General features: G+C 33.1%; 1 protein-coding gene across 1 annotated transcript in view; it reads right to left on the bottom strand.

The window, feature by feature from the left end:
* Positions 1 to 24272, bottom strand: part of FAM227B (family with sequence similarity 227 member B) — a 178583-nt gene extending 154311 nt beyond the window's left edge. Inside the window, exons 1-7 of the mRNA XM_019730676.2 lie at positions 24163 to 24272; positions 22088 to 22141; positions 17111 to 17342; positions 15683 to 15750; positions 9214 to 9249; positions 8676 to 8780; positions 4220 to 4318 (exon numbers count right to left, since the gene is read on the bottom strand). Coding sequence (XP_019586235.2) covers positions 4220 to 4318; positions 8676 to 8780; positions 9214 to 9249; positions 15683 to 15750; positions 17111 to 17342; positions 22088 to 22141; positions 24163 to 24183 — 615 coding nt within the window. The 5' untranslated portion in view covers positions 24184 to 24272. The remainder of the gene's footprint in view (positions 1 to 4219; positions 4319 to 8675; positions 8781 to 9213; positions 9250 to 15682; positions 15751 to 17110; positions 17343 to 22087; positions 22142 to 24162) is intronic.
* Positions 24273 to 26009: the final 1737 nt, after the last annotated feature.

The raw sequence follows: 26009 nt of genomic DNA, 5'->3' as shown, positions 1-26009 counted from the left end.
TTCTTGCATAGTAGATGCCACGCAGAAGGCAATCAATGACTTAGTTACCTTCTCTTGTTCTATATGCACTCTAATTCTTTCATTGTCAGTAACTCAGTATGAAAGTAAAGCAATTACTGGGATGAAACAGCCATGGATAAAACTAGTAAAATTGTGACATGATAGTTATACTAAAAACAAAGCATGTTGCAAGAAGGAAGAAATCTACAGATAATGTCAATATTAAAGTCCTAATGTAGCCCTTGAATTCTTGCTCTATTAAGCAATGAAGAGATGAATTAGAGTCAAAATCAATGAATTAAGCAATAAAGATAAATTAAAGAGTCCAATTTCATTTATGATGTCAATTGTAGAAGCACACTGGCATTAATACATTTTGGTAATAAACACCAAAAATTATCAAATTTAGTGGTAGTCTTCTATGAAATTAGCAAGCCAAATGAGCTGGGATTCATAAATGCATAAGATCTTAGACTTAAAATGGAAGTTAGATATCACCTACATTAAGTCCCTGTATTTTAGTGATTGCACTAGTACTTGAAGATTAAGAGAATCATTTAAGGTTATACTGTTAAGTAATTGAGAGCCAGTCTAGAATTTAGGTCTCCTAAGTCCCAATACAGCTCTCATGTTTTTGTATTTATGGAAGGAGATAACAACAAAAATAATGATTATGTTAATTGTTAGCAATTCTTGATCTAACAAGAATTCTTATGTAACAGAAAGTGGTTCTAAGATACAGGATTGTGTGAGAATTAAATGAGATTTTTTTATATATAACTTACTAGTCACAAAGTTAGCATGTTTCAACTACACAATCTACATTTCACAGGTATGAAAAAAAGAAATTTACCCAAACAGAAAGTTTCAGAATATGTCTTTAAGCAATACAATTCAAAGTGTCCACACAATATATACCTCCACAGGAAACAGAGTAGCAAAATGGTAGGGTCATTTTTGTAAATGTTTTGATATGCTTGAAAATAAAATGTATCCTGCAGTTGTTGAGCATTCAGGTTATTGACATATCCATTAGATCAAGCTGTTTAACATATGTTAAATCATACTTTATTCCAGGACTAAGTCACACTAATCAGAGAGTATAATCTTTATAATATGCTGCTGAATTCGGTTTCACTAGTTATTTCATTGAGGATTTTTGCATCAGTATTCATTAAAGAGGATATTGGTTTCTTGATTTTGTTTCTTGTAGTATTTTTGCTTTATTATCAGGGTAATACTGGCCTCACAGAATGAGTTAGGAAGTGTTCCCTCCTCTTCAATTTTTTTGACTAGTTTGAGAAGAACATTGTGTTCTATCTAAATAATAATAATAATAAATGTATCCATCGAACACTTATTGCACATATATACTGCATACTTAAACTGTATATCTAGTTCTACATAAACCAACTTTACATATTCTCATTTGACACCTTCAATAAACATATAAGGTAGGTCATTTTTTTTTTAATTTTATGAATGACTTAGAGAGAGAAATAACTATTAAAGTTCACATCGTTTACTAAGTGGATGAACTTTTTTTTTTGTTTTTGCCTTTAAGAATGTTTATTTTCACTTTCAGCCATTACCTTTAAAAAAAAGTATTAAATTTATTGGGATGACATTGGTTAGTAAAATTATACAGGTTTCAAGTGTACATTTCTATAACACATCATCTATATATTGCATTGTGTGTTCATCACCCAGAGTCAGTTCTCCTTCCATCACCATATATTTGACCCCCTTTTCCCTCTTTTATAACCCCCCGGCCCCCTTGCCCTCTGGTAACCACTAAACTGTTGTCTGTGTCTTGAGTTTTTCTTCCTGTTTGTCTTGTTGGTTTGTTACTTTCAGTTTTATATCACATATCAGTGAAATCATATGGTTCTCGACATTTTCTACCTGACTTATTTCGCTTAGCATGATAATCTCAAGATTCATCCATGTCACAAATCGGTCACAAATAGCAATATTTCAGTTTCTCATGGCCAAGTAATATTCCATTATATTTACATATTTTTGAAAACTAGATCTCTTAACTCTATTATATTGAATCCCATATTACATTTATATAGCATTTTGGTTTACTAGGTGTCTTCTTATTCGTATCACTTTTAGTATACACAATTTATTATCTGCTTTTTTTTGTTTTGTTTTGTTTTATCAGAGATAAGATAAGAGAAGCTCAGAGATTTTTTTTTTACTAGCTCAAAGTCTCACACTAACTACTTGGAATACCAGATTTAAATTTTGGGGTTTAATTTTTGGGTTCAAGTACAACATTTTTTTCCTACTAGATCGAGCTACCACTAAATCATAGGCAATAAATTTGCTATTACATTAATCATATAATAATTACAGAAACAAGTTTTAGACTCAGCATGCTGAAACATGCTATATTCTAGAGTTATGATTATATATTTTTTCAATATATATGTAATTAAATTGTATAAGTGGCTCAGGGTTTAATTATATTCCAGTTGTAAAATCAGTATTATTTATTTTTCATAAACTGGGTCACTAAGTAGATAGAATTTATGTGTTTTGTATTCATCCGAAAATGTAGGACAGTTTGAAAGAGGAGCTTACCTAACAAAACTGAAATATTCAAGAAGGGGCTTTATTTCCACACAGTGATGGTAAAAATACATGGGTGTTCTGCCACACTTATTTAGTGGATTTAGGGACCTAAGAGGTCATGTTATTTATCTAGTTCACTGGCCTCAATATGTGTATTTTAAACAATGAACCTCTTAGATATAAATTCATAGATGAAATGCAATAAACAAAACAGGTGAAAGAGAAAGTGTTCTGGTTAAATCATGGAAAGGTTGCTTCAATTTGATATGGATCCCCAAATTACCCGTTAGAACACTAGAAGACCACTGATCAGGCTGAATGAAATATTGCTCCACAAAACACATCAGAAATCATAAATGATACTGGAAATATTATTAGATAATAATATTTTAAAATTAGGACATTTACTTTCAGAAAGCCAGCAGTTTCTAAAGAATAGTTTAAAGGTAAAAACATTTCCTAATTCCTTCTTATTCCAAGAATAATCCTATAAGTATAGTGGGGCATTAATATTTTTGTGTCAAATCTGTGTTTGTTCAGAAGAATAAAATACTATTATGGCCTGACAAAGTAGTTACTAGGAACTTTGCTAGGTTGTTTCTTTCAAACACTTTTCATGTATAATCCTAACAGATTTAAGCGGAAAAGTAAGATTTCTCTCTTTTATCATGGAAAAACATCAATTCGGGATCCAGATCTAGAAAAAAATAATTTAAGGTAAAGAAACTCCCTTGATTTCTTAAATTTCCCTAGGTAATTACCCTTGTAGAATTGCTATACCACTTCCTATGCCTCCTCCAGCTCATAACAATATCAGAAATATAGGAGAGATACTCTTACCTAGAATTGCATTAATGATTCTAACATAAAGCACTAACAATGGTTTGTATATAAAATTGGTAAACCCATTCCTTTATGGTATGAAATTTCTGTGAGGATTCATAAGCAGTTTTCTCTTGGTAGCTTGAGCTGGGGAAAGGTGGAGGGTTGCGTACATTTTCAGGCTTCCTTGGTGGGGTGGCACACCTTAATGCTTAGACTGTGATCCCCTGAGTAGCTCTGTTATCCATTCTTCCAGATCCAGAGGCCACGCAGCAGTCACTGATACTCACCACTGTTTCTAGGCTCACGTATTCTCTAATATAGATTCATGTGCTGCTTAGTTTTATTCTCTTACTGTTTCCAAGATAACCACGTCTTTCTCTTTTAAATCCTAATCAGAGTCTATCTTTTTGAATTGAGTGAGGACCCTCTGTCTATCTAATCTGTAAACTGTTTTCCAAATGAAAACCTTTAATGTCACTGATTTGCAGTGGGTTTTCTGTTTGGTATTTATCAGCACATTATAATATTGAATAAAGCTACAACTTTATTATTCACTACAATGTTTGATTTCACTAATCTTTTTCTAATTAATGAAAACCCAGCTTCTTTCAAATCCACATTAAAGTCTTTACTCCCGTAAAGGAACTTTAGATTTCAAACAGAATTTCTAACATGTGTGGAATACTAAGAAACCAAGCTCTGTGAATGGATCTCGAAAAGCACTTTGTGTACCAGTGCTACCGCAACTGAAAAAATGAATTGTGCTTCAAATCAACCTAAAACAGAAGTTTAAAATGTATCATTATTTTACCTTAAATTTATGGAGAAACCACCACCAAAAGGAATCATGCAAAAGAGCAATAGAGGCTTCTGAGAGAAAATGAGTCTTCCAGATTTTAAGAACTTTTTCCTATGGAAAAAAAAAGACAAATGGAGGTCAAATTAAAATACATTATAAAACATGTTAATGTCAGTAGGCTTTCTAAAGAGTACATGTTCAATGGTTATTGACTAGCACTCTTCAGTAGAAATTTAATGTTGAGTCATATATGCAATATTTAATTTTCCAGTAGCCACTTTAAAAAAAGTAAAAAGTAAAACGTGAAATTAATTTTAATGATATATTTATTTTACCAAATACATTAAAATATTATCATTTCAACATATAATTGTAAAATTAATGAAATATTTTACATTCTTTTTTGGTACTAGGTCTTTGAAATAAATTGAGAACATCTTAATTTGAACACTAATTTTCTTTATTTTTATTTTTATTTCTTAATTAAAGTTTATTGGGGTGACAATTGTTAGCAAAGTTACACAGATTGCAGGTGTATAATTCTGTAATACATCATCTATATATCACATTGTGTGTTCACCACCCAGTCAGTTCTTTCCATCACCATATGTTTGACCCCCTTTTCCCTCTTTTACCACCCCCTCCCCTTTTACCCTCTGGTAACCACTAAATGATTGTCTGTGTCTATGAGTTTTATTTCGTCATTTGTTTTCCTTGTTATTTCGTTGTTTTCAGTTTTATACACTACATATCAGTGAAATCATATGGCTCTCTACTTTTTCTGTCTGACTTATTTAGCTTAGCATTATAATCTCAAGATCCATCCATGTTGTCGCAAATGGCATGGTTTCATCTTTTCTTATGGCAGAATAGTATTCCTTTGTGTATATATACTACAACTTCTTTATATAATCATCTATCGAAGGACACTTTGGTTGTTTCCATGTCTTGGCCACCATAAATCATAAATATTGATGATTGTTATGTCTTCTTGTTGTATAGTCCCCTTTATCATTATGAAATGTCCATTTTTGTCTCTTGTTACCTTTTTTATCCTGAAGTCTGTTTCATCTGGTATCAGTATGGCTACACTTACTTTTCTCTGAATACCATTTGCTTGGAGTGTCAATTTCCACCCTTTCACTTTGAGTCTATATTTGTCCTTGTAACTGAGATGTGTCTCTTGGAGGCAGCACATGTTTTTTTTTTTTTTTTTTAATTAAAATTTATTGGGGTGAAAATGGGTAGTAAAATTACATAGGTTTCAAGTATACAATTCTGTAATACGTCATCTATATATAACATTGTGTGAACACTAATTTTCATCATAAATATTAGATCCATATTTAGACCTCATAACATACATGGTTGTTATTTTGTTCCAACCATAATCAAAATTTTTTTTTGATAACTGAATCAAGTATTAGTGTTTGAATTAATTTATAAATTCATTAAAATAAATAAATTCATCTCAGTTGCACTAGCCACGTTTCAAATACTTAATAATCACATTTGGCTAGTCGTATTGAAATGACAGTATAGGCTAGAAGAACAGCAAAAATTCAAGATACATGCTATAATTTCCCTTTTATACTGAAGACATTTCAATAATCATGGAATTCTATTCCAGTGAACCCCATTATAACCCTAGATCTTATCTAAACTTAGTGTCCTCTTTAAGCAATTGATCAAAATTGGCACATAAAGTTAAATCTATTTACCATGATTAATACAGACTATACATTTTGGTTTAAATAGACACATTCAATATATCATTTTATCTTAATTCAACTAAAGTTTTTAAATGCCAGATTCAGTAGAGTTCAAGATTTCTTTTAATGAAATACATAGATATAAATTCCTGTTCCTCAAGTCTGTAAAAGAAGGTACCATGCAACGTTTACACCAAGAAGATTATTTATCATGTATTCTGTGGGGGCACTTCTTTTTCACAGGCCACTTAGTATGGAGTACATTGGTAACAGCATCAACTTAAATTTAGTATTTCTTAATTACAAAGAACATATGTAAAATACATAAAGAAAAAAAGTAGAAAATTGAAATAGCTGGGAAAAGCTGAATACTTTTGTTTAAATTATTTGCAAATATGCTTTTTAGTGTAAACTAATTGCATGATTGATTCTATTCTAAGGTTTGGTTGAGTTTAGTATCACTAACTTCCTTTTTTCTGGAAAATTCCAAATTCTTTAAAATATATCAATATTTAGTTAAAACAACCAAAAATTGGAAATTGGCAGAAGAAAACCCAAACATAGGTTAAAAATTTAAATGGTTCTCTCCTTCCCGCTCTTGTCCACTCAACCTCATCCACCTTTGGGATAATTTTTGATTCATGTAAATATAAATATACCTTAAAACCTATAGATTATCTGACTTGGAACTGTTTCTCCTAATATTGACTCTAGGTTGGACAAAATTACTTCTAGTGTTCTCTTGAATTTCTATTTGTATATATAAGTATGCTTGTGGCTCAGCTTTCTCCTCTTATATCCATAATATAGACCCCTTTTCATTTGATTCAACAAAATTTTTACTGAGCATTACCTGTAGCCAAGGGATAATATACATTTTCTCTTATCAAGAAACTTAATCTATGACTGTATGTGCAGGGATGTTTGGATGGGATTAGGGGAATTCAGTCAATTCAATGGATTTCCACACCTTCAAGCATGTACCAGTAGCTCTTTAACCTCTTTCTAATCTTCCGATTCATAAGTTCAGTCCCTTGTTATTTGTAGCATTTCTATAAAATAACCTTTTCTCTGTTATTTTTATTATCCTTATTTTCTCTTCACTCTAATTTCATAATTTATTTGTTTTAATACCATTGTATTATACGTGCTCTAGTAAGCCAATTTAAATTCTTTTTTTGAAATCAAGGAGGGGTATCAACAAACAAAATACTGGGTATCTATGCCCAGATATGCTTTTGATACAGAAACTCATAATATCCTAACCCAGTTGCTGGTCATATCTCCCTTTAACCACTCTTATCTACTTGCACTCCTCATTTTCCTGTTCCTTTCAATAGTACCCATATCCAATTGTATTCAATAACACAACCATACTAAAAATTCCTCATAGCTGTACGTCTCTATACATTGTTTATGTAATTGCCTCGTCTTTTGTGTTAGGTGTATATGCATCAATGGTTAAAGTGCAGTCCCATCTTAGAACACAAAATGTTAGCATTAGAAAGACTACTATAGATGATCTAGAACAACATTCATAAAATTATTTTAACAATAATTTGTATTAATTTCTTTTTATAGCAATAAAACCTTTTCCTAGAGGCAACTTTGGGAAATATAGTTGGGGAAAGAAATAAACATGCTCAAGACCCAGACATAACTACAATCAGCATCTAATGTTTTTCTTTATAAAAGTGGATCAGGTGATTTTATTAAGAGGGCAGACTAAGCCTTCCCTCTCACGAAAATCCCATAAATACATAAAAGACAATTTAAAAAAATTTGTATTAGCATGGAAAATAAGAGAGAGTGTCATTACTGAATCATTCCAGGCGGAGATGTCAGTTGAGGTGTCCAGTGGAACAGGAGATCCAAATAGGTTAATCACACACTACTTCTTGGGACACTTCATCTTGAAGATGAAACACTGAAGAGATACACTCTCTTTCATCTTGAAGAGAGTGAAGAAAGGGCAGAAAATAATGGCTGGAATGGATTCATCCAGGTTTACTGGTTGATTATGCTCCTTCTGATGGCCTATAGAGGACTGGACTATAGTAGGAGGAAAAACAACAGGGATTTTGTGTTGAGAAATAAAAAGCCACAGGAAGCCTGGGTTTAAGGGATAGGGAAGAAGACCTACTATGGGCCTACTATGGGCCAAGTCCATCTCAGAGAACTGTCTGAAAGGAATCTGCCTGGGGGTACAAGAAGTATTGTTTAAGTCTCCAGGAAATAGACACCTTATTAGGTAACTACCTATATTTAAGTGGGTGGGAAATCAATACTAGTAACCACCCAACCCTAGGTCTACCTCTGGCATTCCTATGCCTGTAGTTTTTCATCAATTGGCTACCCTGCAGGCATACTACTCAAAAATTCCCCAGGCACTTGGAGGCTCAAAAGTGGGGTTGTAGGGAAGAGCTCTCATAAGTTATTTCGGGGTCAAAATGAGCTGGCTAAAATATCCTGAGCTGACAGAGCAGGAAGAGGGAGGGGAAACATCTGGTACAGTCACTTGCCAAGCCAATGCACATTAGCAACCTAAAACACCTGAGGCAGGAAAAGAATCCAATACATTCTCTTCTGTTGACCAGGGTGTTAAACATCACTGGTCTTTCCTGTCAGACTTAATGCCCAAAGGATTACATCTTGTTTATACCCATAATTTGTCAGATCTTTAAATAAAGGTCTGATTCATTAAGTCATATTCTCAAATTTTACCATATAATAAAAATAAAATAATGTTTACATACATCAAAGTTGTGGGCTTTTAAAATAAAAAGATAAATTCGTTCAGCATCCAAATGTCTGGGTAGTTGAGTGAGCTCATTTGTTTTGAATCCTGAAAAGTTGCAACCCTAGAAAGAAGAAATATCACATAACAGTAATTACTTCACTCTTTTCAGTTTAGTATTTTCACATGACCACAAAAGACAAATAAATACTTAACTATAATTATTTTATTTCTTATTACAAAAATAAATGAAAAATATTTATCCCACCTAAGGGAAATCTTCATATTTCTGCTTCTCTGAAATTAAGAGCCCTGGCATATTAATATACCAAATCCAAAAGAAAAACAAAATTATATTTCAGGACTAATCTGACATAACTCAAAGGATCAAAATTTTTAGCTAGACTATATGGAAAGAAATGGACTAGGCAGGAAAAGAAAGCTTGCATACCTGTTCCCTATCTCTATTTATAGCTACATCTATACGATTATAAATATTCTTTTACCTCCACATAATACTTTGATACATAATCTTGTAAAAGAGAAATTTTAAATACCTCTATATTCTTCTTTGTCTCCATTTGATCTGAAAGCTGGAAAACATTTAAAATAAAATCTTTAAAATTCTAAATTAAATAATTTTTATATTTGGTAACTGTTCATTTAACGTGTGTGTGTGTGTGTGTGTGTGTGTGTGTGTGTATCTCCTAGTGATGCCTAGAATGCTGTTGCTGTGTTAAATGCTAGGAATACTAACATGGCTGTTGTCCTCAAGTCATAGGTCAAGAGGGGAATAAGAGACATACACAAACAGAATACAAAGAGACAAGGCTGTAACAGAAATATAAACAAACTACTTCCTGCAGTTTGGAGTCCCTGGGAAACAGAGTCTGAAGTGGAGTTACTGTTCAGAATATTTATTGGGAGTGCTTTTATCTATGGAAGTATCTGTGGAAGGCAAGGGGCAAGGCAGGATTGGGAAGATGGAGAAGTCAGCTATGATGCAAGTCTCACAGCCTCAACTGACCCTACAAAGAGCTCTAAGGCTGAAAGGGTCCATTACAGCTGTACTGCATTGGGTTGAAATAGCCAGGCCTTTCTGCCTCTGACTTGATCAATCATTGGATATTGGTGGTTCCTGGAAGAACATATCTTCGGGAGAAGTTCTCTGTAGGTCAGGCAACCCCTAAGGGGATAGCTGAAGGGCGCCCGCTAACAGCACTCTTAGCAGCTTGGGCAGCAGTCCTTCCTTGAAGAGGAATCGATGTGGCACATGTCCATGTTCATTATACCACTTTACACAGAGAATAAGTAGCCTTCTGTATATATTAATTTTTGATCATCTAGGCATGTTGATATATTGTTTACTAATTTCCACATCCTCACTTCCTCCAGGAATAACCGATCTTTCAGGCAAATTTTATACGCACACATTACATAATACATATGTTATAGGGGAGGTGACATAGAAAAAAATTTGAAAGAATAGTAACAGATTGCTAACAGAAAGAGAATCACATTATTGACATTTTAAAAAGTGTGCAAAGGAATAAAAAGGAAAGACTATTTAGGGAAAATGAGACCAATTATGAAAGAAAGAGGCTGTGTGCTTGACAGCTTCAGATGTAAATGGTGAATATAGATGGGGTCAAATTTAGAAAGATGTTACTGTTAACCTCAAAGTCCTGGCTTCTGTAGGAAGCAAAGAAAGCAAACAACTGGAAGTTTTTAAGAAACAGAGTAATGATAACACAAAACTAGTTCTTGGTTATACAACCTGGAAAAGGTACCAGAAAATATAAATAATACATGTTAAAATCCTGATTTAAAAAATCCAATAAAACACATTTAGCAATAAAAATAATTATTAAAACTTTTGTTAATATGTCATCTCAAGGTCATTTCAACAGATTCTCATAAAATTCAACAGTGAAAATTTTTCAATTTTTTTTGAAAATTGAAAAATACAGAAATTATAATGGGTAGTATATTATAACTACCAGTGTTCACATGTTCCCACAGCCTAGAATGGATTGCTGTTGACATTTTAGTATTGCTTAAGTATGCTTAAGACTATTTGAAAAGAGAAAACATAGTTTCTATATAATTATATATAATAAAAGTTTAGCTTTCCTTTTACAATGACTTCTATTTCTATTCGTATGTTCCTCTTTCCTGAGATAGTCAGTATCTATTTGGTTTGTATCCCTTCCATTTCATTAAAATACTTTTACATACATATATTATAAATATACATATAAAATATAAAATTTTGTGTTTTTAAAACATAAATAAATGATATCAACTGTACATTTTTTTTGGTATCTTGTTTTTACTCAATATTATGTTTTGACAATCTACCAAAATTGATATTTGTGGAACCTGTTAACCTCCACACAGCTTTTCTACCAACCTACCTAATCCTCTCTGCAAAATATAAATAATATATAAATCAATAAAAGTTCATAGGCAACTTTTGCCAAACATACAAAAAACAAATGATATCCCAATATTCTACAAGCTAGTTATAAAATGGAAAGAGAGAAAAAACTAAGTAACTCATTTCTGAGTTAGTATAATTTTGATACGATAGCCAGATAAGGAAACCATATTTTGTAAAGCATAGATGAAAAAAGTATATCCTAAGACTATAAGAATGGTTCAACTTCTAAAAAGCTGTTAATGTAATCTGCCACACTTACAAATTAAAGGCTGAAAGTAGATTGTGTTATCATCAGAGTAAATTATTTTCCTCCCCATGTCAAACCATGCAGATTTTTTTTCAAGTTTTAGAGCACAGTGATCTCTATATCTGTATCTAATCTATGACCTGGGAGATACTGTGGGCTCAATTCTGGACCACCACAATAAAACAGATATCACAATAAAGCAAGTCACATGAATGTTTTGGTTTTCTAGTCCGTATGTTTACTCTATACTGTAGTCTATTGAATGTGCAATGGCATATGTCTAAAAAACAATGTACATACTTTAATTAAAAAATACTTTGTTGCTAAAAAATGCTAACCATCATCTGAGCCTTTGGTGAGTCATAATTATTTTGCTGGTAGAGGTTCTTGCTTCGATGTTGATGGCTGCTGACTGATCAAAGTGGTGGTTGCTAAAGGCTGGGGTAGCTGCAGCAATTTCTTAAAATGAGACAACAATGAGGTTTGCCACATGGGTTGACTCTTCCTTTCACAATTTCTCTGTGATGCTGTTTGATAGCATTTTACCCACAGTAGAATAAGAGTCAATCCTCTCAAACTCTGCTGCCGCTTTATCAACTAAGTTTATGTAATGTTCTAAATCCTTTGTTGTGATTTCAACAATCTTCATAGCATCTTTACCAGGAATAGATTCCATCTCAAGAAACCACTTTATTTGCTCATCCAGAAAAAGCAACTCCTCATTAAAGCTTTATCATGAGATAGTAGCAATTCAGTCACATCTTCAGGCTCCACTTCTATTTTTAGTTCTCTTGTTTTTTCCACATCTGCAGTTACTTCCTCCACTGAAGTCCGGAACCCTTCAAAGTCATCCACGAGGACTGGAATCAACTTCTTCAAACACTTGTTAATGTTCATATTTTGACCTCTTCCCATGAATCACAAATGTTCTTAAATGCATCCATACTAGTGAGTCCTTTCCAGAGGGTCTTCAACCTACTTTGCCCAGATCCATCAGAGTAATCACATTCTATGGCAGCTATAACCTTGTAAAATGCATTTCTTAAATAATAAGACTTGAAAGTCAACATTAGTTCTTGATCCATGGGCTGCAGAATGGATGTTGTGTTAGTAGGCAACAATAGTTTTGTTGTACATCTCAATCAGAGCTCTTGGGTGACCTGGTGCATTGTCAATGAGTGGTAATATTTTGAAAGAAATCTTTTTTTCTGAGCAGTAGGTATCAACAATGGGCTTCAAATAGTCAGTAAGCCACGTTGTAAACAGGCGTGCTGTCATTGGGCTTTGTTGTTCCATTTACAGAGCATAGGCAGAGGAGATTTAGCATCATTTTTAAGGGCCCTAGGTTTTTCAAATGGTAAATAAGCATTGGCTTCAACTTAAAATCACTAGCTGACCCTAACAAGAGGGTCAGTCTTTCCTTTTCCAATTTGAAGCAAGGCATTGTCTTCTCCCCTCTAGCTATGGAAGTCCTAGATGGCATCTTCTTCCAGGAGAAGGTGTTTTGTAGACATTGAGAATCTGTTGTTTAGGGTGCCCCCTTCATTAATTATCTTAATAATCAAGATAACTTGCTGCAGCTTCTATTAATACGTCAGCATTTGCTGCTTCACCTTGCACTTCTATGTTATGAAGATGACTTCTTTCCTTAAAACTCATGAACCAACCTCGGCTAGCTTCAAACTTTTCTTCTGCAAACTTTTCTCAGCCTTCATGGAACTGAGGAGAGTTAGGGCCTTGATCTGGATTAGGCTTTGGCTGAAGGGAATGTTGTGGCTGGTTTGATCTATCCAGACCATTAAAACTTTCTCCAGATCGGCAATAAGGCTATTTTGCTTTCTTATCATTTTTATGTTTACTATTTTAGCATTTTTAATTTCCTTCAAGAACTTTTATTTTGTATTCATAACCTGGCTAACTGTTTGGTACACGAGGCCTAGCTTTCAGTTTATCTCAGCTTTTGACATGCCTTCTTGATTAAACTTAGTTATTTCTGGCTTTTGATTTAAAGTGAGAGACATGCAACTCTTCCTTTCACTTGAACACTTAGATGCCATGGCAGGGTTATTAACTGGCCTAATTTCAATATTATTCCATCTAGGGGAATAGGAAGGCTGGAGGGGAGGGAGAAAGGAGAGGCCTATCGGTGGAGCAGTCAGAAAACACACAACATTTATCAATTAATTTAGTTTTTATATGGGCATGGTTCCTGGAGCCCCAAAACAATTACAATAGTAACATCAAAGATCATTGATCACAGATCATCATAACAAATATAATAATAATGAAAAAGTTTGAAATATTGCAATAATTACTAACATGTGACACAGAGACATGAAGTGAAAAAATTCTGTTGGAAAAATAGCACCAATAGACTTGCTTGATGCAGGATTGCCACAAACCTTCAATTTGTGAAAAGCATAATATCGGCAAAGTCCAACAAAGCAAAGTGCAATAAAATGAGGTATGCCCATATATCTAATCTACATCCACATCGATGTATCTTTAATAAGCTAGGGATTAAAATAAATGGCATTAATCTGAAAAAAGATAGCGTGTAAAAATTATATAAAAATTATACTTAACAAACTAGTAGAATATCCCAAGTCAGAGACAAGATGAGAAACCACTAACATGGTTGAATAATATTCATATACCAATATAATTTCCCATATGCCAACTAAAACCCATTTAAGGACATAATGGAAAAAATAACCTCATTGACATGAATAAAAATTTAAGACACCTACGAGTAAATTTAATGGGAAATGTGTGGAACTTGTACAAAGAAAATCATACAAATTTATTTACTGATGAAGCTGAAATATGACCCTTATGTTTTACTCCTTTACACAAAATAAACACTGTATGGATTAAAAAAAACAATCTGTAAGAATAATACAAGAGAACACAGGTAAACGTATCTTTAATCTTGAGATGAAGATCCTTTCTTAAATATTATGGCACTAAAGGCAAAAAATTTCAATAGATAATTATAGATCCATGAAAATATCAAGTTCTATATAGCACAAAATACTTTTGGATTAAAAATCAATTATATTTATACATATAAATACATATAACATACGTTACTGAGGAGGGTTAATATTTTAAAAGCATAAAGAGCTCTTAGAAATTAAAAAAGCTAAAAAATTGGCCAAAGTTCATAACTAAACAACTGTCAATAACAGAAACACAAAGACTAATAAAAAACTGAAAAACCAACATTGTTAGTAAAATTGTTAGTATGAAATTGATAATATTTATGCTATCAACTTTGCAAACATTAAAATATGTAATATTAAATGTTGGCAAGGGAATGGATAAGAGATCAATCACAAAATCTATTATTACAAATATAAATTTATGCCATCTTTCTACAGAACATTTTGTCAATACGTGTCAGAACACTTAGATTTTCATATTTCTTTTCCCATACGGTTCCACTTTTAGAAATTTATCTTAAGAAAATAATCATGGATAAGCACAATCTGTAGCTCTAAATAAATTTATAGTAGCTTTGTAAGTAATAATGAATAACGAACACTAACCTAAAAATCTAATAAAAGGGCTATTACATTAGGAAAATTCTGTAATACCTTTAATTGTTGTAAATATATAATTTAATCTGATTTTTCTAACTTTTTTTAAAGAAAAATGAAAGTGACAATTAAATAGTAAGATATATGTGATTTACCTATAAATAATATAATTAGGATTTTTATCCTTTTTAGTGTTTATCTGTTTCTTTTAATTTTTTTAAATGACTACTTTAGGCCTAATCAGAAAAAAAACAATAAAAGTAATTTTAAAATTAAAAAATAACATTTAATTAGGTGCTAGACTAGTGTTGGCACTAGTTATTATAGCTTTAACATTATATAATTTAAAATGTATTTTTGAAAAGGAGTAAGTTTTTAAAAATAATTTAAGAGCCAATTACAATTCTAATCAAAATCTCAGAGATTTTTTTAATTGACAAAATAATTCTAAAGGTAATATAAAAGAATTCTTAATTTTTTTCTTTCAGAAGGGAACTGATATGAGACATTCACTACTAAGTGTAAGGTTTAAATTACTAAACAACAGGAGGATAGAATGTATACATTAAAATAAGTCTTCAAAGAACTTCTAGTGATGTGAAAATGCCAGTACTCTAATATTGTGTGTGTAAAGAAGAATATGAGTCCAGCTATTTTAAAAACACAGAGAGTTAGACAGACACAGAATATAAAAGACTAAAATGAAATTAAAAAAGAATTATCTATGGAATTATAGTGATTATATTTTCTGTGGAAATATAATTTTTTAAGAAATATGAAAACAAATGCCATACCTTTATCATCTTTTTCTTGTGGTACTTCTTTAGAAATGCCTTGTATCTTTCCAATTGTCCTTGAGAACCTTTAAAAAAATGAAAATTCATGACATACATATATGTGTGTGTGTGTGTATAAATATATATATATATATATATCTCCTTTAAAAGTGAAAGAAATTAAGTACTTTAAATAAATTATACATGAAACTATTCAATAGGATCAACTAGCTATTTTGATAAGCGTAATACTAGACACACAATCGTAACTGAATGAATAAATAATTATCATATCTTCTGTTTCTGTTTTTTAGAAATGTCATGTTCCAACTAATATGTCTTCAGTAGTGACTTCTAATCTAAAGTTTTACCTCGATCCCTTCCTACAGAACGAGCCCATGTATTTCAAATAGCTCAGCCACTTGCAATTGTCATCTTAAATTCAATAAAGTACAGTGCTTGAAGCATAGCCCAGAGAAAGACTATGGTGGGGGTCAGGCTGGGAGGTGTCTGACGTCAGATAACCTAGACTTGAGTCCAAGCTCTGATATTTACATATTGAGCACAATGAATATAAATACAATTATTTTTCAAAAGTGTGCACATGTGCTCTCTCTATATATATTTCAAAAATATTTTATATTAAATATAATTTAAAATTCAGTAAGAAAATCTTTTAAAAAGTAGTAAATTTAACAGTAGTGTATTTAAACACATTCTCAGAATTTGAAAAGTCAAGGTCCATAACAGAATATTAAATATCTAAATAATATAAATAATTTAATACGTGGAGAATACTTTATAAGTATAACTGATATCGGCTCTTTTAAGGCTTATATATGACAAGTTTGCCTATTAAATCAAGAATAAGACAAGAATCACCATTAGTATCTAAAAACTATTCTGAAAGTGTTAATTAAAACAATTAGATAAGACAAAAGTTAGACAAATACTTAAAAGTAAAGTTTATCATTACTAGCAGATCTGCTTTCCATGCAGTCTGCAGCTGTTCAGTACTGAATGCTAAATACTTCCTACAAGCTAACCAACTAAGATAGATCAACTCTCACCACTTTTACTTTGGGGTTTAGGAATTTCTGTTTTTATATTCTGACCCTTGCTGATTTGCTTGTCTCCTGTACCAGTATCAATTGATGCAATCCAGTTTCCCTGATACTCAGCTACCTCTGCTCCAGCTTAACAAACTCCACAACTGTTTGAGGCTTTGTCCTAACAATATTTTCATTGAATCCACATGTTTATGTTCAATTAAAAACTTTGTATTGGACCATTCTGAAATGAGTATGTTTTAAAATAAGATAAATTTATTTAATGTTTTTAAATGTTTTATACCTTAAGATTCTTTATGAGAACACACACACAGGCACAGACACACACAAAAAAAACTGATCACTACTTTATTCATGTATTAAAAATAAGGTTTACCTTTCCCAGATATTATGGTGTCCCACTCAAATATTTTAGAGGCGTGGTTTTCCAAAAGAGTTGAACATTCCTCTAATCTTGACTCCATGATCACGAGTGCATCATATATTCTAGGGACATTTTCCCATAGATGTGTATAAACTGAAGCATATGAACTGTCTTCTTTTATTTTATTCAGAGTGTCTACCCATTTATCATTATCTTTAAAACAAATTTCCCTTGGCCAATAATCCTGCAAAAAATGTGAGAGAATACAACTTAAATCATTTTTAATGAATTTAAATAATGGAGTTCAAAGTCAATGAGCCAAAACTGAGGTTTTATTACACAGCATTTTTTTTATTAAATGTATTTTTTAAAAATTTTGAAACTATCATAAACTTTAGAAATTTCAAATACTTTACAAAAATTTTTTTCCTCAATCATTTGAAAACAAATCGCTTGCTTGACTGATGCCCAATCATCTTTGAATACTTACTTTAGTGTGTATTTCCTAAAAATAAAAACAGTCTCCTACATAACCAAAATATAACCATCAGAATCAGGAATTTGGCATTGATACATTGTTCCTATCTAATCCTCAGCTTTTAATCATGTTTCATCAACTGGACCAATAATGTCCTTTACAGCAAAAGGATCTAGATCAGCATCACACATTACGTTTAGGCTTCATACTCGTGTGTTGTTAGTTCCTCAGTCTTTTCTTGGCTTCTATATATTTAAAACCATAAGTTTACACTGATGCCTCTAATTCCAATTCCAAACATTCTAGTTTTCTCTCTTTCCATGTTATAATTACCTCCGCCTACAGTGAAAGACCTAGCTGCTGTCATACATATACATACACACACACACACACACACACACACACACACACACACACACACACACTTATTTGATCAAATCTTTTCAGGTGATTACTATCCAATCTCTCCGATCCACTGACAGCCTCTTCTTTATTGTATGCCCTTCTCATCCTGCTTAGGCACTTTCCCGGCTGTTCATTCTACAAGGACACCCTCCTTACCCCCATCTGGACTCTGACTTGCCATACTAGGCCACAGCCTACCTCTCCACCTCCCAAACCACCTCCACCCCTACTCCTGGCCACATGTGGATACCGTCCTTGTTCCCTTCAACTCTGACTCCTTTGGTATCATATGGACATCTTCCTCACTGTGGTTGAGTTTAGAGAGTTTGCTCTGTGTTACCACAGTACATCCCCTTCCCCTTGCCAATGTGGACACCTGCCTTATTTTGCCTCCCAAATGGCTTTAGGACAAAATTGTTCAGGAACGGAAAGAGAGGAAGGAAAGAGAAGAAAAGAAAGGGAAATGAAAGGAATGGAAGGGGAATTATCACATTCATATTTTCAAATGCAAATATAAGATTATCTTTTAATATAATCAATAGCAAAAAAATAGATAGTGACAAAATTAAAGGTTTGTGAGTAAGAAGATGCTCTGGAATGGTAGGAAACTTGCACATGATGAAACTCTTTAATGGACTTTGGGTGAGACATTCTGGAAATTTAGCTAAATGGGAATAAATCTGCAGTCTGCAGATCAGGAATTTTAAAGCTGCCTAGGTCTATTCCACTTCCCTTTTTCTTTCTTTAAAAGCTTATTAAACCCATCATATATATGTTTACTTATGAATTGTGCTCTCTAATGATAAAAAGTACCTAAATCCTAAATGATACTCAGCTTTTAATGTTGGAAACCTTTCCCAGAGGGATCTAAGTCCCCCTGCCAGTTTACAAATAATATTACTTTGATATATAAGTGTCCTCTCCTAAATCCTACAAACATACATTTTAAACAAGGCACACAACCACCTGGGTATTATGTGTCAAAAAAATACAAAGATTTCAAGAGAATAAGATATGATCACAGGATACAATACTTGGAGATAAACATTGTCAAACCAGAATAACAGCCACTTTTGAAAACATAGTTTTTATGGGGATGGATGGATGGATGGATGGATGGATGGATGGATGGATGGATGGATGATGGATGGATGGATGAGCAAATAAATAAAACAGCTATTCCCTGAATAAAAAGAATGGAATTGAAATAATTATTCTGACTATCATAAAGTACCTTTGATCTGAGAAAAATCACAGTAGGGATCTGCATACCCTCCACGTCTACATTACAAACCTAGCAGGCCTGTTAACAAAAATTGACACTGATGCCCTAAGAGAAGATGAATTAAAGTACCACGTGTACCATATATTAAAGTCACATGAAAGCAAAAGTACCATAGATTAAAGTCACATGAAAGCAAAAGTACCATAAAGTCACATGAAAGCAAAAAGAAAAGACAAAAGGTAATAAATAAGTAACAGGGAAGATCAAATTGATATATAGAGAAGGAAGGAATTCAAACCAACTCTTCAGTACCTAAAGAACTGAAAAGGAATAAAAATGTGTGACAGTATAGAGTAATAGGGCAAAAGGATGGGGGTGATGTAAATTCCACAAGGGCAGGAATTTTTCTGTTTTGTTCACTGTTGTATCTTCAGTGTTCAGAACATTACCTGGCAAATAGTAGATAGTGAATAAAAATCATTAAATGAATAAATGACTAGGGCAAGTAAGAGAATTAATAATGATACCCTAGTGGAACCAAAGGATGTTATAAAAATGAAACATAAAAATATTTTTATGAAAACAAAAATAGAAACATAATGGTGAAGAAGTGAAGGGGGAGAAACAGAATGTGGAAATTGATGACTGGAGAAATGAGAAGAGAAATGACTAAAGGTAAGAAGGTACACAAGACTATAACGACATAGGAAGAGGGGAAAGACAGGAGTAGAAGGTATGAAATGTTAAAATTACAAAAGACAGACAGAAATGGTAAAAATTGGCCAAAATGGGAGGGTTTTAGATGAAGCACAAGATATGAGAAATAAGTATATAACATGTAGGTTCCAGATACTGTTCTAGTGCTAATTAGTAACAGAGTGAGATTTGAACATGGGCAATCTGACACAAGAGCCTCTGTTCTTAACCAGTACACAACCATGGAGACACATACCTTTGCTTTTATGTTTTAGAAGAAAAGAAAATGAAGTAGATAGGTTTTCCAGGAAGCCATAAGCAGTTTAGAATTTTAATTTCTCTTTTGTTTTATTCACTTGTTGTTTATAATATGCCGCATTTTAAAAATGAGCTTCATGAAGGCAGGGATCTTTGCCCTATTTTTATTTACTGATATATTCTAAAAGTCTATGTAGCTGGCACACAGTAGGTGCTCAAAAATATTTCTTAAATAAATCTGAGGAAGTTATTTTTTCTACTATTGTTTATAAGACAGAAGTTGTATCCAGCAAACAAAAAGTTAAATAGCCAGTCATTTTATTCCTGGATATTTTAAAGTATCCAGTAGTTTGGCAATGCATAAATAAACACAAACCTTAAAAAAAAAACCACTACTGAATACAAGTTAGTTGGGAAATCTGGACAATAAGAAAAAATGTACAGATAAACCCATAAATGACAAAATGGTATACCTGGATATGTTGTTTTACCAAATGCTATCTAATAAAAATTGAAGGCTACCAATACAGATGCTGTCCTTTGCATACAAGCGTGGTGCTTTAATTTTGATTTTATTCCATCTTTGGTGAAAGGCTGGCATAATCCTGTGATCTTGATTTGATGAGTATTATTCTTAATTTGAACAGAGTAACTATATTTTCCACTTCAAATAATCAGGAACTTTAATCTGAAGTTATAGGTCCTCAAATATGTATGATGGTATAGTTCAAATGTCTCCATAATTATTTGCTGAGTTTGGCTTAATGTTAACTATAGTCCCTTTCCCTTGACATTAAAAAAGATCCCAAACATTGTGATTAGGCTATAGCACATTTCCATCATTATTTAAATCAAAATTGTTGCAAAAAGCTTGTCCAGAAAGTAGTTCAAAATATTTGGCTCTGCTACATTGATTGAAATAAACTTTTGTAAGCTAAGAATGTTTTCATTTTCTATTTGCTCCTAAAGGGAACTCAATTCTTTTCCAAAATATTAAAAATAAACAAACAAACAAAACAAACAAAACCTTATTTAAACAAATATAAGAATAGAAAATAGATGTTTAAAGACAGATATTTTTGAAACTCCACTGTCAACAGTTTAGTCACAGCAAATTCTGTTTATATTTAAGCATAAGTAAGTACAAATTAAAGTTCAATCTACTCAAAATATGTACACACCTCATTTTAGAAAAGACTCCTGTTCTTTTTGTCTTCCACACTAACATCTTTATCCTAGCTTTTGACACTCCTCAATACAAAACAAACCTGCCATTCAGACTCACAAGTGCTTGAACCAAAGGGAAAACCCCCGTAGCGAGCCCAATAACTCCAGAAGTCAGTAGTCACACATAATGGAAACTGGAGTTTTCAAAATAAAAAACACATTTTGAAGACAGAGGATGCCAAAAAAATGTATACACATTTTAAGAAAAGAAAAAACTGTATTAATTGTAATACTCAATATATACCCATAACAAAAGATGAATACAAGTCATGTTTGACTTCTGCAATTACAAGAGGTGCTCAGAGTGGTTACCATAGCGTCCAGACACTTCTGATTACGGCGAACTACTGCTTGAGCAACGTTGACCAAAGTGTCCACTTATATACATTTTTTGGCACCCCTGCTATAAAAGATAAAACTCTCATATTAGCAAAATTATACAGAAACATCTATAAAATTTTTCTGATAGGACATAGGGCTAGAATTTTTTAAAAGTGAAAAAAGAGAATAGAATATTGACAAGACATTCTATTGGCTACAACATAGAGCCTTCTCAAAGGAAATAAAGATTTACAAATATTTCCCACCTTGAAATGTAGTTCTTGAATTTCAGTTCTTAAAGTTTTTCTAAGCCTTCTCCATCTCCATAACTGATATTTCAAAAGATGTATTGTCACATAAAATATGATGTTCTACTCACCCAATTTTGAAACTTTAGGAATTCTTCAATGTTCTTTGGAGGTTCTTGCATTTTCTAATGAGATAAAATCAATATTGCTCATTAACATAAATTCAGATTGTTTATGATACTTATACATAATTTACTTAAATAAATAAATGTAAGATTCTGGATTTAAGTTATAATTTTCAGAGTCATCAGGTATTGTAAAATATTCACATTGTAAACTCCATGCACTTTGAAAAAGGACAGAGATCACCATTTAAATTCTGAGCCTCCAATCCAAATTCTGTAAATGGCTTCCCTCTTACACACTGCTCCTAGAGAAAAGCTCCACACGCAATCTTCTGAATGTCCTCCCTTCAAATTCCTACAAGAGTTACAAGGTATTTTGGATGGTGTCTACAATAAATCTAGAGTCAAAAATATAATAACATGCTCCTCTTGCTGATGAAGTATTTAAAAAGCCACACTAGATACAGTGATAATACCTTAAATATTTTAGTGTAATAAATAATAATCCTATTTTATTAGTAGTTTCTTTGTAAGTCAAAAATGTGTTCTTTCGTTAGACAAATTAATTTCAACTGAAACCACATTTTGCTCTTTCTTGCTTTAGAGACTGTACACATTCATTCTTCCTCCTGCTTAGAAGGCTCCCGGTCCCAAGCCCCCTCCCTCCAACCCCTTGTTGACCTATTTAACTCTTATTTCAAATATCAAATCAAAAATCACTTTTTCTATGAAGCCTTTCTTGGCCCCCAAAATGATTCTCTGTGGTAACAGACAGCAGATTTGTATCTCTATGAAGATGGAAACTATGATGTAATCATTGCTGAACTGTCAAAACTTCATGCAGAGGCTGGCCCAGTGGTCAGTGCATAATAAACACTTTCAGTGTGCATTAGTTAATGAATAAATGATTAAATGAATGTCAGAGAAAGGTGTATGTATTTAAAATTTTTTTAAATAAAGAAAATGTTCTAGAGAGGAAAAACCAATGAGAAGACAAAAATAAGAGGAATCTAGAATATCCTATTTTGATACCCTAATGGTTTGATGATGACATGTCTGAAAGAATTACATTATACTTTAATTTACAAAAACACATATTTCACATCAATAGATAAAATGATCAAGATTACAAAATCACAAGGCCATGTTATGTAAAAATAACTACACATTTGAGGTTGAAGAGAATATTTCATTCTCTTAATGTTGTTTAAAATATATAACGACTATTAGTAAATTTACAACAGGTAATACAATAATAAAAAAATAAAGGGCATATGTGACAAGCATTACAAAATAACAAGTGCTCAGATGCAAAGACGCATAGAGCTGTTGAGGAAATTTTATGGCAAACATGGCCTACTCAGATTGAGAAGGGTAAGAAATAAGAGAGGCAGTGTATGTAGAATGAACAAAAAGTGTTCATGATATAGTATCTTCAGGGATAGTGAGAACTGAAGTTTGGCTAGAAAGAAGCTATCAATATATTTTTAAATGTAAGAATATAAAGGAGCCTAATTAAAACAATTTAAATGCTGACTTTTTTCTTGTAATGGCCGTCTAGTACAAAGCACTTCTAGTACAAAGCACTAAAAACAATATGTACATTTCAACTAAAGGGAATGAGAAAATTAATTAAGGAAGTTAAACCCATGCAGGAAAGTTCCAGCTAATTTAATGTAAAGTTCCAAAGTTCTCTAGGTAAAAGGAGGTGAGGCTCTTGGTAGGTAGGATGTAGAAGGATGCAAAACATCTATGCGTCCATGGTAACAACAAGAAAAACCTGGACCAAATAAAAATCTTAACTTTCTACAGGGTTAGTGAAGAGTAGCAGATGCGAGTAAGCACGTCCAGCTACATAAATAGTGACAATTCAGAGTCCCTTGTTTAAAAATTATTAAGAATTCTAAGATGGTAACGTCACACCATTAAACCAAGTGGAGGATCTTCTAATCATGAGGCCCTGTGCAACTGTACAGGTTGCAAGCCCGTGAAGCTGCCTGACCTGGAAGCCATGATGACCTGAAGTCCAGAGAGAAACATGCCCTTCATAAGTGAGCACAAAGCTGTGGCAGCTTCCTTACCCTGCAGTGAGGTCTGCACATCCACTGAGGGACGTGTTAGCTTGCCATGGTGCAGTAACTGCAGAGAAGAGAAATCAGCTGGGCCTTAGACGTCAGTGTGAACTGGGGGAACAAACTGGAGTCTGAAAGACACCCAAATGCAAAAACAAATGAGTCAGACAAACAAGTCCTTCCCTGGCCCCCAAACTTCACTTCTGAATTTTGTCAAAAAAGTAGCCGTGGAGGTGGGGCTGGAAAGTTAGAGAACTTATATAGACCAACACATTCTTACAGTACTTGGGTTCCACGGCTTTGACAGAGTTGACTCCAAAGGTGAACCAAAAATATCCAAAACTTCAGTCCAAACTTGTTCCAACTCAATATTGACAAGACACAAGAGGTGGCTATGAATAGGGAGGTTGGAGGCTGGGTTAGTCATAGGTGAACTCAATCTAATGAAAGCTGCCACCGACCTCAAAGCTCAACTCCAGTCTAGGAGGAGTCCAAAAGATCAGCCTCTCACTCTCAACACCAACGAGAGAGAAAGGCTTGTGTTCTCTGAAAACTAAACAAAATTAAACTTTAGCCTCCACAATTTTTTCCCCACATAATGTCTAACACAATAAAACAATTACAAGACATACAAAGAGGAAGGAAAATGGGACCCATAATCATGAGAAAACACGGTTAATACAAACCAATTCACTGAGAATCCAGTTATTGTCATCATTAGACAAGAACTTTAAAATGACTATTATAAATATGTTAAAGGTTTGACAATGTATATTGAATTATAGTACATGAAGAAATGGGGTATTTCAAGAGAAACAGAAATTCTAGAATAGAAAGTAACAGAAATTCTAGAATCATGCAAACACAAATCATAAGAAAACTGGTGTGTCAATGTGAGCAGTTTCCAGGCTCTCGGCCTCATGTGGAAAGGTGTTGGCTCGGGTAGTAGATGGCTGTCAGCTGTGGCTAGTTGGCCATCAGCTGTAGCCAGTTAGCCAACTGGCCACTAATATAACTGCCGTGGCTACGATTGAAGTTAGCACAGCGGATTGCAGCTAGCAAGTGAGGTTGGTTGGCAGAGATAAGTGGATGGCGGGTTGCGGATTGTGTTGCTCCTGCTTCCTGTGTCTCCAACCCAGCTGCCAGTGAGAGTGACTCCCCTACCTATGGCTCCGTGGGTGTTCCTTTTTGGCCTAGCCACATCCTGCATTCTTATGTGGGGAGTGGGACCAGAGACCCCGCATGACAGCCCCGCACGACAGTCAATATCAAACAAACTAGACTTCAAGACAAGGAGTATTACCAGACAAATAAGGTTAATTCATATTATACAAGGTCAATTCATTAATAAGACGTACAAGACTAAATATGTTTGCATCTAATAAAAGAGTTTCAAAATAAATATAGCAGAAAATGGTAAAACTAAAGGGAAACATAGGCAAAATCACAATTAAACTTGGAGATCTTAACACACCTCTCTGAGTAATCAATGAATCAAGTACACACACACAAATCAGTAAGGAGAGAAAACATTTGAACAACATTATCAAGTAACTTAACCTAATCTACATTTATCAAACAACTATACCTCACAACTGCAGAATACAAAATCTTTTAAAGTAATGGAATACGGAACATTCACCACGACGGACCCATGTCAAATTGTTTACGAGAAATACTGGCCTGAAATTTTCTTTCTTATAATGTTCTTGTCAAAGAATTAAGGTTATTCTGGCCTCAAAAAAAAAAAAGAATTGGGAAACATTTCTGTTTTTTTAATTCTCTAAAAGAATTGGGAAATCTGAAAGATCAATACTATTTCTTCCTTAAATGTTTGCTAGACCTTGCTGGTGATG

The sequence above is a fragment of the Rhinolophus sinicus genome, linkage group LG03 (assembly GCF_036562045.2).
Source record: "Rhinolophus sinicus isolate RSC01 linkage group LG03, ASM3656204v1, whole genome shotgun sequence".
In the NCBI taxonomy this organism is placed as follows: Eukaryota; Metazoa; Chordata; class Mammalia; order Chiroptera; family Rhinolophidae; genus Rhinolophus; species Rhinolophus sinicus.
Note: the sequence above shows the minus strand (reverse complement) of the source record. Positions and strands in the feature narration are given on the sequence as shown.